This window comes from Petromyzon marinus, chromosome 12, assembly GCF_048934315.1.
Source record: "Petromyzon marinus isolate PM22_M1 ecotype Great Lakes invasive population chromosome 12, UKy_Petmar_22M1.pri1.0, whole genome shotgun sequence".
Lineage (NCBI taxonomy): Eukaryota > Metazoa > Chordata > Hyperoartia > Petromyzontiformes > Petromyzontidae > Petromyzon > Petromyzon marinus.
In genome coordinates this window covers 9,666,091-9,681,150 of record NC_133678.1, presented here as the reverse complement: position 1 = coordinate 9,681,150, position 15,060 = coordinate 9,666,091, and the positions used below count along the sequence as shown (strand labels likewise).

General features: G+C 38.7%; 1 protein-coding gene across 1 annotated transcript in view; it reads right to left on the bottom strand.

Annotated features, from left to right (window-relative positions):
* Positions 1 to 15,060, bottom strand: part of LOC116941582 (CUB and sushi domain-containing protein 3-like) — a 409,001-nt gene that overhangs the window by 195,185 nt on the left and 198,756 nt on the right. The window contains exons 9-10 of the mRNA XM_032952774.2: positions 14,726 to 14,850; positions 4,643 to 4,764 (exon numbers count right to left, since the gene is read on the bottom strand). Coding sequence (XP_032808665.2) covers positions 4,643 to 4,764; positions 14,726 to 14,850 — 247 coding nt within the window. The remainder of the gene's footprint in view (positions 1 to 4,642; positions 4,765 to 14,725; positions 14,851 to 15,060) is intronic.

Sequence of the window (15,060 nt, the reverse complement as noted above, 5' to 3'; positions counted from 1 at the left end):
TTATTATTGTACATCTTAAAATAACTTACATACAATGTAAGTGGATATGGTAAATACTAATGTTGCACAGAGTGCTGAAAAAATGAACACACAGATATCCTGTACAATCCTTATGATAAAGCCTCCTTTGTGCTTTGTCAGAGAGAATCATGTTACAATTACTAGACGAGACAGCTTGTTGGTTAAAAGATGTGCAAAGAAACTTCAATTCCATACATATTCACAAGGGATTAATTTAACAGCTATGCATTTTTTTCCAACGGCCTAATTGAACATCAAAAATAGGATACGAACCCAGGATTAAAAAGTTGAAAAATAATTGTAGGTAGAGGCGAACACTCGTAATAATTGTACACAGGAACATGCAAACATATTCAAGTGTGGCTTCAAAGTCCTGGGCCCGGTGCTCTATCTTAGCAAGCAAAAAGTCCGAGCTTACATATGAGAGTAGATGCAAAATAGTAGTGTAACAACAACTGCCATTTTCCACTAAGTGGCAGTGATGTCACCATGGCACGTGTGCTAGGCTAAGTGCACATTGAAGCCACATGAACTGCCCAAGACTCGCTGGCAGGTCATGGGACAAATTCAGGTGCCATGGATTGACTGACTGGGATGACCGGCAGACGTGCCACCTGAGCTCCCTACTGTGTTAACTTGCTGCATTTCAGCTACCCGGTGCTCTGCTTGTTGTCATGAGAAATTCCATACACCTCTACTGTAGCAGACGGACAGAGAAGATGGCATCTGTGAAGGTCCACCCTGATTTGAAACCACACTGAGGCTCGGCGAGCCTCTCATCAGCATGCCTGGCATGGCGATTTTGAATAATCCTTGCCAGATCTTTCCCCGACACACTGAGGAGGGAGATTCGCCAATAGTTAAATCAGTGTAACAACTTCGGAAAGAGGGGGAAGACCAGGGCATCTTTCCAATCCTGTGGAATTCATCTTTTGGATCAGACAGTTGTAATGATGTCATACAGGGCAGCCTGCACACAAATGCCTTTCTCTCTCAGCAGTTTATATGAAAGGTCATCTCTGCCTGGTGCTTAGTCTGGGATGCCAGACAAAATCAAATGCTTTAGCATTGTCATGGGCTACGATTATTGACGTCCAAAAATATTCAAGGGTTGAGCCCCAAATACGAGATACAAAAGCTAACAGGTTACATGTTTTGATTTAAAGCTTTCGTGACTGCAGGGATTCATATTATTGGTTCTTTTGATAAAGTCACGTAGAAGGGTTTTCACACTTGATGATGATTGCTTGTGTTGCAGTCGAAACGTCGTGAGAATTGTATTATTTTATATTTTTATTATTTTATTGTTTCCCTTCTACGTGACTTTACCGAAAGAACCAAGAAAATAGGTTACATGTTGATCGGAGAAAACTCACACTTGGACATAGCTAACTGCACACACAGGTTAGCACCCTACTTGGTGTATAAGCTTCTAAGAATTATGATGAATAATGTTAATGAATGAAGCAACTATATGTAGACATATCTCGAGAGAAAAATCTCAAAAGCCATTCACTGAATTAATTGGATATTAAGCAGGAAATTAACTAATATTATCTTGGTTATACTAGTTGAATTAATGACAGAATATAGGAGATAATAAATTAGGATACATTTTAACCTGATTAGATTCGTGTATGGTGGAGTAAAGTGAGGGAACTCCCACCTCTTCCAGAAGAGTAGGCCAAATACTCACTCGGGGGGTTTTCTAGAGCTGTCCGTTAATGGAGGCCCTTCTGCCAGCAGTGGCACGAGTAAGAAAATGAAGGCCTGCACTTTTACCTTGTTTACCTTTTCAACTAACGGACTCTCCCCCATGGTGAAAGCCCATCAAGCATTAATCATAACAGAGCTCTGCCTATTAAAATCACATTAAGGAATACAATTTAGTGAATCGGTGTTATGGTTCAACAAAATATTTCGATTTTTTTTCGTCTCCCACGTGATAAATAAAAGTATATTCCTAGATAATATCAATGTTATCTGAGATGGTGAAATAAAGTACATGTAGAAATAATTAATCTCAATGAACTCACATGACTTAATAAAGGGTATGTATAAATAATACGTCTAAATGGGCTCTCATGCAGATAAATAAAGTAACTTAAGAAATAATGGGGGTGGATTAAGAAATAATGAATATCAATGAACTGTGACGTAGTTAAATAAGAACATTAAAAAATAATCAATCTTAATGGGCCTGCACATGATTAAATAAAGCACATTGTTAAAGTCGAATTGGTAAAACAGGACGATTCTATCATCTAGTAAATGGAAATAAATATATTACTGTACAAACAATACATATTTTAAAGCAATAACAATAGCATCACCAAACTTACAAGATGCATGTAGGCACATCTAGCGCTAAGTTATTAAAGGATCGCAGCGAGTACTGTTAAATGATGTTATATTAGTCCCCATTTTCTGGAGAGAAAATAATCTCTCAACTGTTCACATTCATTTAATTAATGTTAGTCAATTGCCAGGTCACGTGTGCTGGGATAAAGCGTGGGAACTCCCATCTCCACCAAGACGCTTGGCCAGTGTAAAATAATTGGTCAAATACTCTTTCTTGGGGTCATCTCCCCCTCGTTGACGCCCTTATAAGAGGAGTGACTTGAGAAATAATATACAGGGCTGCACCTTTGCCATTACCACATTTTAGTTAAATGGTAGATTCTGCAATTTTTTTAAAAGTCATGAGATAAAAACACAAAAAAAAATTACAGCTTGCTTTTTTGTAAGAAAAAAAAACCCCATCTAGCACACATATATTTCTTCAAAAAGTATAGTGTAGCAATGATTTGTAGCAAAATATAGCTATGAAATTCATAGAACTCGAGCGTCATGCATTACAAAGTTGTAGTGTCTGAAAGTTTTAGAATTAAAATTAAATCTTCACCGAAATCTTACCAACGATCCACAACCGTGGATCATTAACATTCAGTGTTGCTATCTTTAAAAAAAAAGATATAATAAAAAATCTTTGTATGTTTTACTTGCATTCCCAGTAAAGTACGTGCTCCGGTGATGAACACAAGTGCACATTTCAGAACAACAATAGCATATGACAGTGAAACAGAAAGTCGGAAGAGGAAAAATAAGACTAACAAATGAGTGCCCTTTTTATTTGCACGACAAAGCCATACCTTAAGTCTTTTGAGAATTGATAGGATTAATTAAACAGATGTTGCACAGTTGATATGTGCAATGTGAACTCAATGCAGCAATGCTGACACCTTGGGAAGTGATCCTGTAACATTATTCAAGACACTCTGAAAGGTAGCTCACCACACTGGCGTATTACAGATATTACTTTTCTTCGCTTCTAGGGGATAAAAAAAATCCAAGGACGACTCTGATACTTGTTTTTTGCAGCTGATATTATATTGTTTGCGTATATATTAAGTTTACACTGAAGCAGCAGCCGAATATCTTATGTCAATACAAGCATTATACGATGTTTAGCATTCCTTTATATTTCGATTTAAAGCTTTCGTGTTCGTGACTGCAAGGATTCATCTTCTTTGGTTCGTTCATCGGGTGAAGGCCGCTTGTGTTGTGGCCGAAACGTCGTGAGAATATTATTGTGTTATTTTATTTTATCAATTTATTATTTTATTCTCATTCTACGTGACTTTACCGAAAGAACCAAAGAACATTCCTTTATAATCTGAATTACCGTATATGTGTAACTTAAAGCCTTTAATGTGTTACATCATAATAATAATTGTATTCATATTTGCTTCTTAGACCACAGTATTCTCTGTAAAGATAAATGCAATTATTTAGCCATAAAGCCTGATACCATTAAAATCATTACATATCAATAAGTGGAATGTTTGCATTGTATGTGATATTTCAAATGGAGTGCATAAGAATAGGTAATATTTTCCTTCCCTTTTTTCAAATCATCTCTTTCATTATGACGTATTTGACCACTACCAGTGATTGTGTATGATATCGAACATTAGTACGCTCGAGTTGTTGTGGAGGAGTTAAAATAAAAAAAAAATCCCTCATAAAAGGTTCAGGCCCAATAAACATTACCTGCTGATCCCAATTTAGACTTCTGTATGAAACCTTTGGTTTTATGTTTTGCCTGGAGGCTTCATAGAGCCAATACTTGGCAATATTTTATCTAAACCGTGTCAATACAGACACTTCATAAAAAAAACAGAGAATATCTTTGTTATGAAAGGGAGATGTAAAATGCATACATTTATTCGGTAAATATTTCCATTATCTGTCATATTAATAGCATGCCAACCAAAATGTGTGAATCTAAATTAAACATGTCTCTTTGTGACATTGCACGGGCAGTCGTGCACGAGCACAAGTAACAACAACTCAGCACATTCATCAATAACACAGATGTAAAATTGTGCAAAAAAATATATTATGGATCTTTCGGGCAATGGCTCATCTTCATCGCAGATAGATGCTGAGCCATTGCCGAAAATGGCACGTTATATATAGATTAATATATTTAGGATAGAATAATTGACGAACGTATTGAGTTGTTCAAATATTCATGAAAGTCAAATATCTCAGAGTGCAGTAAAAAAAAACCCAAGACGTCTCTTCTCGTTTTCTGTGAGCTCGGAGTGTGACTCACCTTGCCAGGGTTAACAGCCGTAATGGTCCACATGCACTGGGCATTGTTGTCATACTTCAGTGGAAAGTTTGGCGAGGTGATGACACCGCTGGGGCCTTCCAAATGCGATCCGCAGGTCTTAGCTGCACACAGAGGAGACACCATAGGCCACAGTTATGCATAATATTTTCACTTTGCCTTTCCCAGGGGTTGTCGTAAAGGTGTGTTAAAATGTTGCCTCGAATGTGCATTCAGTTCTCTTGCCTGAGAAGTGAGAGTGATCTCCAGAGTATATGAGCTTGACCATTATTGATGTTAACAGGGTAAAAGAACGAACAATGCACATGTGTACACAGTTTGAATAAATAACATCAATAAATAACATCAGTGGTTGACTAAATCTAATAGAAGGGAGTGGATTGTTTTTTTTATGTTCAGAGGAGAATCAACCAATTTTTGTTAAGGTTAACATTTGACAATGATTTTGAACACAAATGAACAATACAAAAACAGTGGATAATGGTACGATTATAATACAGAGCATATGCTGCAATGTTCAGTTATTATTTGAAATATAGTTGTTTTCTTTATGTAAGCATTAACCCCTGCCTATGCAGTTGAAAAGTGATACTGACATGAACATAATTCAGTGCCCTCGCAGAACACTCCAATGTGAATGTGCCAGTGATTTGAGAACAAATATTGCATTGGTGATGTAAATTGGCTACGTATGAAAGTGAATTGGAGTCCCGTTCATTTAAACCTCAGTTGTCCCAGTAAAGAAATTGACATGATTTTTTAATGTCACGACTTCAATTGTTATTTAATGAAAGATATAATGCTCGAACCCCCCGTGGTTACAAATCACGCACTGCTCACATGGTCCAACTCATCCTACGATAGTTTGCGATCAGTAAACATCGCGTAGAAGAAAAGACACTGTCCTTCCGCACTCTCATTTCAGCAATGTCTGAATTGTCATGACGTTATTCAATGTGAGTCGGCAATAAATCACAAGAGACAATGGCGAACAAGATTTAAAGTGCTTCACACCATCTCTAATGCAATGTCCAGTGGATGCAACCTTTTCTCCATCACTGTTGGAACTAAAGGTTAGAGTGATAATGGAGTCTGCTTCAGATTAGAGCTCAGGTATTGATTTTCTTCTTCCTCTTTTTGATTTACTTAACAACTGTCTGTGGTCGTGTTTGTACTTTCCCGTAACTCTTTTTTTACTGCAGTACATAACATAGCAGGTCATTTGAAGTTTTACAAGAATGGCTTTTAATTTATTATTTTATACGATTTCTTTTAAGAGTCAATAAGTCAACTTTCTGTCAACACATGGCAATACACTGTTCAAAACTTTAAGCCATAGTTGTTAATATTGTTTAAATTAGTATTATATATCATTAGACCTCCTTTGCAGTATCAAAATGTAATAATAGGGTTTTTCTCCTTTTTTCTGGCAACAAAACTGAAACCTTTTTACAAGGATTCATGTCTGCATTAACCACAATACCTGCAGCCAAAATGCAAACAAAAAACATACTATGATAATAAATGCATTGTCCTTGACACTGATTGGTCCACACCAAGGGACGGCTTTCTTTTGAGCCTCGACCCAATTGGTGCTCGACCAGATGACGCCCAAAGGCGTACAAATCAAAGACAATGCATTATCAAAGTAATGAGGGCTCGGGGTGAGCATCTACATCATTAGACCTCCTTTGTCAGTACCAAAATGTAATAATAGGGTTTTTCCCCTTTTTTCTGGCAACAAAACTGAAACCTTTTAACGAGGATTCATGTCTGGATTAATCACAATACCTGCAGTCAAATGCAAACAAAAAGGTTTCATCCCTCTTTTTTAAATTTGCGAGTTCAGAGCATTCATTTTTGCTAATATTGCTAATGGGTTTCTTAGCATTCTTGAGAATAGTGGCTATTTCAGCTCTCGTAACGCCAGCTTGGATGTGTCCTACGCCTTTGAGGGCTACATCGACCTGAGAGATGATATCCTCTACTGGTATATGTTTAGGGGTGACAGCGAAATTTAGCCCTTTAGCCAGTACCGTTTTCAGATTGTCCGAAATCGGGATGTTACTCTGATTAATAACGATTTTGTTAACATCCAGTTTTGTAATGTGTGGTTCTGGCTTCTTCTTTGATAGCAGGTTGAATTTAGCAATCAGGTTGGCTTTGTATTTGACTGACAGTGAATTAGCAGAGGCAGCAGTCATGTTGTCAACGTGGTTCCAATCAGAAGGGGACATTTTTTTGTGTTAACATTAAATGTGATTCAAATCTAGAATTAATGCCCTCTACGGGGAGGAATTCCACCTATCTGTTAGAGCTTTTAACAGACAACGAGACAAGTCACAGCTCATCGAGACGCTGACCTTCCTCAAAAGATGCCGCGATAACAAGTTAATACCCATCGCTTTCACACTCACATCTGCTGCTATATCTTCACCAAACGCCAAACGGATTTTGTTTAATGCTAGCCTATCACTAATCTCAGAGAGAATAAGAGTACTCTGATTTGAACTCGATAGTTTAGACAAGACACTCTTACAATCACATTTAATGTTAACAAAATAAAGTCCCCTTCTGATTGGAACCACGTTGACAACATGACTGCTGCCTCTGCTGATTCACTGTCAGTCAAATGCAAAGCTAACCTAATCGCTAAATTCAACCTCCTATCAAAGAAGAAGCCAGAACCACACATCACAAAACTGGATGTCAACAAAATCGTTATTAATCAGAGTAACATCCCGATTTCGGACAATCTGAAAACGGTACTGGCTAAAGGGCTAAATTTCGCTGTCACCCCTAAACATATACCATTAGAGGATATCATCTCTCAGGTCGATGTAGCCCTCAAAGTCATAGGACACATCCAAGCTGACGTTACGAGCACTGAAATAGCCACTATTCTCAAGAATGCTAAGAAACCCATTAGCAATATTAGCAAAAACGAACGCTCTGAACTCGCAAATTTAAAAAAAGAGGGATGATATAGTCATCCTCTCGGCCGACAAGGGCAATGCCACTGTCATTATGGATAAAAACTCATACAACAAAATCCAGGACCTACTCAATGATGGGAGTTACTCAAAAAATAAAAGTTATCCTACTAACAGCCTAACGATAAAAAAACAACAAGATCATCAGTAGTTCGACTACCCTAATCGAACCAACCAAACGTCCCTCCCTAAAACCCTCTGCTGCAAGACCTCCTAGATTCTATGGTCTTCCCAAGATCCACAAAGAAGGTACCCCACTACGACCCATCGTGTCCACGATCAACTCCCCTACCTACAAACTGGCCCGTTTTTTGTCAGATACTCTGCTTCCCTTCACTGGCAAGACCACCTCAGCAGTACTTAACTCAACCTGTTTGAGAGGAGGACTGATGGCTCTTTGGGACATTCTGTTTACAGGAAGTCCACCCACACAGATTCCTACTTGAAGCCTGATTCCCACCACCACCCGGCTCAAAATAATTATCTCATCAAAACATTATACCATAGGGCTGATTGCATTTCTGACCAACACCACCTGGCCAGTGAATTAAAACATGTACATCTGGCCCTCAAGATGAACGGTTAACTCTGACCGTACTATCCGCCAAGCTGTTTCTCCCACCATACAGAAACAACCACCTGATACTCCGATCAAAATCATCACACTGCCATACATAGCAGGCGTTACCAAAAAGATTTCCAAAATTCTAAACAAACACAAGATCCAGGTTCGGTTCAATACAGTACACAAAATCCGTGATCTGATCCCATCCGTAAATGATGTCATTCCTGACTTACAGTACCCCGGTGTCTACAAATTGAGTTGTACCTGCGGTGACTGCTATATCGGGGAGATGAAACGACATATTTCTGACCTAATTCACGAGCACAAATCAGATTTGAAACACGGCAGAACGAATTCTTCGGCCGTGGCTGATCATTGTTTCAACACAGTGGGTTCTCAAGAGATTGTTTTCTCCGATACCAAAGTACTATGCAAACCTCCCGGTTATTACCAAAGATTTGTCCATGAAGCCATCCAGATATACAAACAAAGACGCAACTTCAACCGAGAGGATGGTTTTAAATTGAGAAACCATTGGAAAGATGTCATAAACCAAGTCAAACTTTAGCTGCATTATAAGTGTACAGCCTTGTCCATTGCTCTCGTGCAGTAAACCACCGCATCTCCCGAACCCTCAGCATAACAAAAGGCGGCTTAACAGCCCTCCACTTCATCATCGTCCCCTTCCTGGCTTCTCACCCCCCCTTAACCTGTATATAATCTCGGGTGTCTCAGAGCTCCTCACTTGATGCAGCTATCTTGCTGTGACTGTCCCACCTGAAGACGGAAGCTTGTGTTGCCTCTGAAACGTCGTGATTTAATTTAGTTGTTTTATTATTATATTACTTTATTTTACCTACGTGACTTTACCGAAAAAACCAAAGAGTAGTATGTTTTTGTTTGCATTTTGACTGCAGGTATTGTGGTTAATGCAGACATGAATCCTTGTAAAAAGGTTTCAGTTTTGTTGCCAGAAAAAAGGGGGAAAGCCCTATTATTACATTTTGGTACTGGTAAAGGAGGTCTAATGATGTAGATGCTCACCTCGAGCCCTCATTACTTTAATAGTGCATTGTCTTTGAGCTGTGTGACGCCTTTTGGCGTCATGTGGTCGAGCACCAATTGGGTCGAGGCTCAAAAGAAAGCCGTCCCTTGGTGTGGACCAATCAATTTCAAGGACAATGCATATATTATCATAGTATGTTTTTTGTTTGCATTTTGACTGCAAGTATTGTGGTTAATGCAGACATGAATCCTTGCAAAAAGGTTTCAGTTTTGTTGCCAGAAAAAGGGGAAAAACCCTATTATATTTTGGTACTGACAAAGGAGATCTAATGATGTAGATGCTCACCCCGAACCCTCATTACTTTGATAGTGCATTGTCTTTGAGCTGTACGCCTTTTGGCGTCATGTGGTCGAGCACCAATTGGGTCGAGGCTCAAAAGAAAGCCATCCTTTGGTGTGGACCAATCAGTTTCAAGGACAATGCATATATTATCATAGTATGTTTTTGTTTGCATTTTGACTGCAGGCATTGTGGTTAATGCAGACATGAATCCTTGTAAAAAGGTTTCCGGTTTGTTGCCAGAAAAAAATGGGAAAACCCTATTATCATATTAGTATTATATAGTTTTACAGATTAATACTGCAATAACAATAAGACAAATTAATTAGTTCCAAGCTAATGCGGCATTAACTTGATTAAACAGACTTTTTATTTAAAACATCTACTTTGAGTGCAATATGGAACATAGCACATTTATAACAACTATATACTAATTGGCTTGCGCAATGTTTGTAATGCTTTTTGATTCTTGTCTTGTGTAATAACACTTACTATAGTTGCAGTTCTTTAGCGTTAATATACTAATTGCCTCTGTTGATATGTAAACTCTGAATTTAACATAGCCACTTCCGTGACCAGTTACATGCTAATCCCTCACACTAACATCATGCTAATCTCCCAGTCACATGCTAATTTCTGACTTTAACACCCTGCTAATCTCTCACATTAACACAGCTACTTCAATGCTAAATTCTTCTGTTGATATGTAAACTCCTTTGTCGAGGCGCTCTGCTCCTCCCATCCAGCTTAAAAGACGCTGCCAAGCTTAGCGGTGTTCATTGGAACGCTGTCTTCCCGACAGCTCTGTTTCTTCACCTGAAGACGGCTGCTTGTGTTGTGGCCGAAACGTCGTGATAATTTTATTTAATAGTTTTATTTTTATTATTGTATTATTTCCCTTCTTCGTGACTTTACCGAAAGAACCAAGGAGACCGTTACTATATTAAACAAGGCTATTCAAAATTGCCTTTTCTGGAGCATAACATTTGATAGCTTTGCCATCTCAACCAGCAGAAGAATAAACTGTAATCACACTCTGTATATGAGCCAGAGGTATTATGTTCAATCTGACATTTTAAAAAGATTGTTTCGAGTTCTCTTGCATCCATTAAGTAAGTGTATGTTTTATTTGGAGCATTGTTTCAGTTAACATTCCCACACAAGAACTTCTGTCAAAAAAAGTACAAAGATGATGTTGTCTTTTACCAAAAATAACATGTTGTATTTATAATATTAACGGAGGCAGTTCTGCATGTAACATTATATTGATGTATGCCTTTCAAACAACCAGAGAAACACAAGATATATAGTTGCTAACACACAATTGTAGCATGTAACATTGTAATGGATACCCCAGAGTTCATTTTAGCTGTACATGTGTGTAATACTGCCTCTGGTAAAGATACTCCTCCTAAACTCACTGTCTATTATTAAGTGGATGTTAAGACCCTACTACCATGTATGGAAAATAACTGAATGTTAAATGCATAGGTCATCTGTGTGATATGGAAAATCAGGTTTAGCATTCATATATATTTTTACTCTTTTTTGTATCTCTTTGCACTTGAGTGATATTTCTGCACTATCCAGGGATTATACAATATCATTCAGTACAATTCTATACATTTTTTGTTCATGAAGCTGGATTTTTTTAAGGGAGTTGTTGTTTGATGTCTCATTAACTATTTTAGACGAGTATGTGACCTTGAATCTTGAATAGGTCGCATTTTTGGCTGTTTAATTGACTGGAACAAATTAATGGGCTAATTGTACATAACAGTGTCACGATGATGGAAAGGTTCCTAAGCGATTAAGGCGATAGAACAGAGAAGCCACATCTGGCCTAAAGGCAGTTTTTTTTAAGATGGCCTGGGTCTTGTGCAAGTGTGATGTGGTTAGCCCGATAATCCTGGCGACCTGAGTTAAATTCCTGGCCACAGCTGGTCCTGTGCCTTTCAGAGATCGACTCAGCCTTGAATTAGTACCAAGTGCAGTGTGTGATAATAAGCACAGGAGATGAAACGGTGACCGGGCATAGCGCTGAACACTATGCCCTCTCGTGCGCTGTGCTGGCTATATACAGGTTGTGTGCGGAGGTTATTTTTGTTTATTCTGTCTTTTATTTTAACTCATGAAAGTCATCGAGTAGTTTTACTTGAATAATTAATAAAAAAAACAAGCTGTGTGTCGAATTGAGGCACTATTGCTTAATAATACAATATTATTAAAATCTATATTCATATTCTTGGTTCTTTCGGTAAAGTCACGTTGAAGGGAAACAATAAAATACTAATATATATATATAAAACAATAAAATTCTCACGACGTTTCGACTGTAACGCAAATAGTCATCATCAGGTGTAAAAAACCAACGGGAAGAAACATTTGAAAGAAGTGGCGGATTTTATTTATTGATTTTTAAAACGTTACCACCACGGATAGCGATTTGACAATTTGTTTAGAAAGACGAGTCCATATATGTTCGGAAAAGAGGAGGGGGAAGACAAAAAATTAATGTATGCTGTCTGAAAGCCACCGTAAGCGTGAACAATCAATTAAGACCCGAAATGGTTTATCAAATCCTTCCAATGATTGCTAAGCCAGAATCCATCTTCTCGGTTGAAATTGTCTCTGTGTTTGTACATGTGGATAGCCTCATGAACGAATCTCTCATGGTAGCCCGATGGCTTGCAAAGAACCTCTGTCTTGGAGAAGTCAATGTCATGTGAGCCTACTGAATTATAACAGTGATCTGCCACGGCTGATGTCTTGGTCCTACCGTGTTTAAGATCTGCTTTGTGTTCACGAATGCGGTCCGAGACATGTCGTTTGGTTTCTCCAATGTAACTACTACCACAGAGGCAACTTAGTTTGTAGACACCAGGGTACTGTATGTCCGGAATCACATCTTTTACAGACGGAACCAGATCACGGATTGTATGTAATGTGTTGAAACGTACCTGTATCTTGTGTTTATTCAAGATTTTGGAGATTTTTTTTTGTGATCCCCGCAATGTAGGGTAAAGTGATGGTTTTGAAAGGCTCCTCAAGAGGGCCCTTCTTTATAGTTTGAGTGATAACGACATGTCTCGGACCGCATTCGTGAACACAAAGCAGACCTTAAACACGGTAGGACCAACACCTCGGCCGTGGCAGATCACTGTTATAATTCAGTAGGCTCACATGACATTGATTTCTCCAAGACAGAGGTTCTTTGCAAGCCATCGGGCTACCATGAGAGATTCGTTCATGAGGCTAGCCACATATACAAACACAGAGACAATTTCAACCGAGAAGATGGATTCTGGCTTAGCAATCATTGGAAGGATTTGATAAACCATTTCGGGTCTTAATTGATTGTTCACGCTTACGGTGGCTTTCAGACAGCATACATTAATTTTTTGTCTCCCCCCTCCTCTTTTCCGAACATAGATGGACTCGTCCTTCTAAACAAACTGTCAAATCACTATCCGTGGTGCTAACGTTTTAAAAATAAATACATAAAAACCGCCACTTCTTTCAAATATTTCTTGCCGTTGGTTTTTCACACCTGATGATGACTGTTTGCGTTACAGTCGAAACGTCGTGAGAATTTTATTGTTTTATATATTATTATATTGTTTCCCTTCAACGTGACTTTACCGAAAGAACCAAGAATATGAATCGCTGCAGTCACGAAAGCTTTAAATCAAAATATTAAAATCTAATTAATCAAAACATAATTGGCTACGGCATTATTAATTAAAGACAGTATATACCAAAAACCAATACCCTAATTCCAAAATAAATAGCTTAAGTATTCTGCACGTAACTATGCATATGCATAGGTATTTTATGATGATCTTAAACTTGTAAACTATGGTTGGGTGCCTTAGGGGTAAGGCAGTGTGACTTTCCATCAGGACACTACAAGTTGTTCCCTATTCTCCCTTTGATTCTGAAAAAATATTGCTCTTATATAGAGCACAAATCCAGCCAAAGTTGGCAAACTGGTATCACATATCTGGAGTGGAGCATCCAGTTCCCACCTCACTATGCTAGGTGAAATTCAATATATTGCAGTTAAGTTGAGCGATGATCCAGCACTCACTAATTTCCTCACTCATTCACTGATTGTTAGTCACCTTCTTCCATGTATGTTTCGCACCATACATAGCCAACCATGCGAATTCGAGGTGCGGGGAAAGGACAACAAACGAAAAACAAAAAGCAGTTCTATAGCCATGAGTGTTCAATCTTGATTTAAAAGTGCAAAAGGAAGAGCATCTTCATTTCATGTCTAGCCAAAAAGCTGCTGCGAGAATGACTGGAGTTTGCATTATGGTTTATGCTCCTTGACGAGAACAGCAAGTTATTGTAGTTCATTTATGGCAAACACTTTGCATGCAATGAGTTGCGACCATCGCTCTTCTATTGCTACTGCCATGGTTACTGTTCCCGTGAACTTCGCTCATTGATTCCCCAACTCATGTTTGAAGAATCGGGTCTGCCGGACTGGCTGTCTGTCTCAACCACACTGTGCCCAACCACCACACTGCAGGTCACAGCACTACTCTCTCTCTCTCAATGTTTCTCACCTCGCACTGCTCAGCTTTAGAATTCCCTCCCATCGTCTATTTTCCCCAAAGCTATTTCAACCTTGCTCAAATGAAGAAATGTGTTAACACGTAGCTATTACAACTATGATAGTGCCATTTGTTGCTCGGCATTTGGGTCCTGCGCACTGCAACTATTTAAAGTAAATAAATAGGAATGTGGAATTTCCACGAGTGGCTTAGGGCTATGAGCAGCAGATGACCACTTCCCCACACTTGCTTGATTGGGAAAGCACTAATATTGTGTGTATATTGTTAGCTGCTTTGTGAAATAATTTTGAAAAGGGGTGTAAATATGTGTATTGAAGCCTGAAAATTCAAGCTCACTTTCAACGTTTGTATTGGTTTGCTTTACAGACTCTCCTTGATTGTACTTAGAAGGGAGTCCTTTCTTGGCGCAAATGCAAACACAGGACGGATTTACTTTAGGGCAATAGGAAAAAGGGAAAAAGAAACATCTGTTCTTAAATTACTTGCTGGTAACTGCGGAGACAGAATGTGACACGGAGGCCAAGCAAACATTTTGGGTGTCAGGAGAATAGATTGTGCTGTAATTAAAAGTCTTACCCTTGCACAGTGGTCTGCTATCACTCCATGCAGCAAAAACATCATTGACCTTCTGGCACAGGATGCTGCTGGAGCCCTGAAGCACGTAACCTTCCTTGCAGGAAAACTGAACTATTGCTCCGAGCCTGGAATGATAAAGAATGGAAAGTGCAAGCAACAATAACAGGGCAGTCAGTGTTTATACAAGGATAACATGGAAACTCAGAGCACAGGAGCTTAAAAATGAAAGACAGAATGCTGTTAGGCGGATTTCCCAAATCCGATTCCCCTCAATTGAAATCCAGTCAACTTCCACAGAACATAGTCTAGGTGGGCTGCATACAAATGGTTTAAAA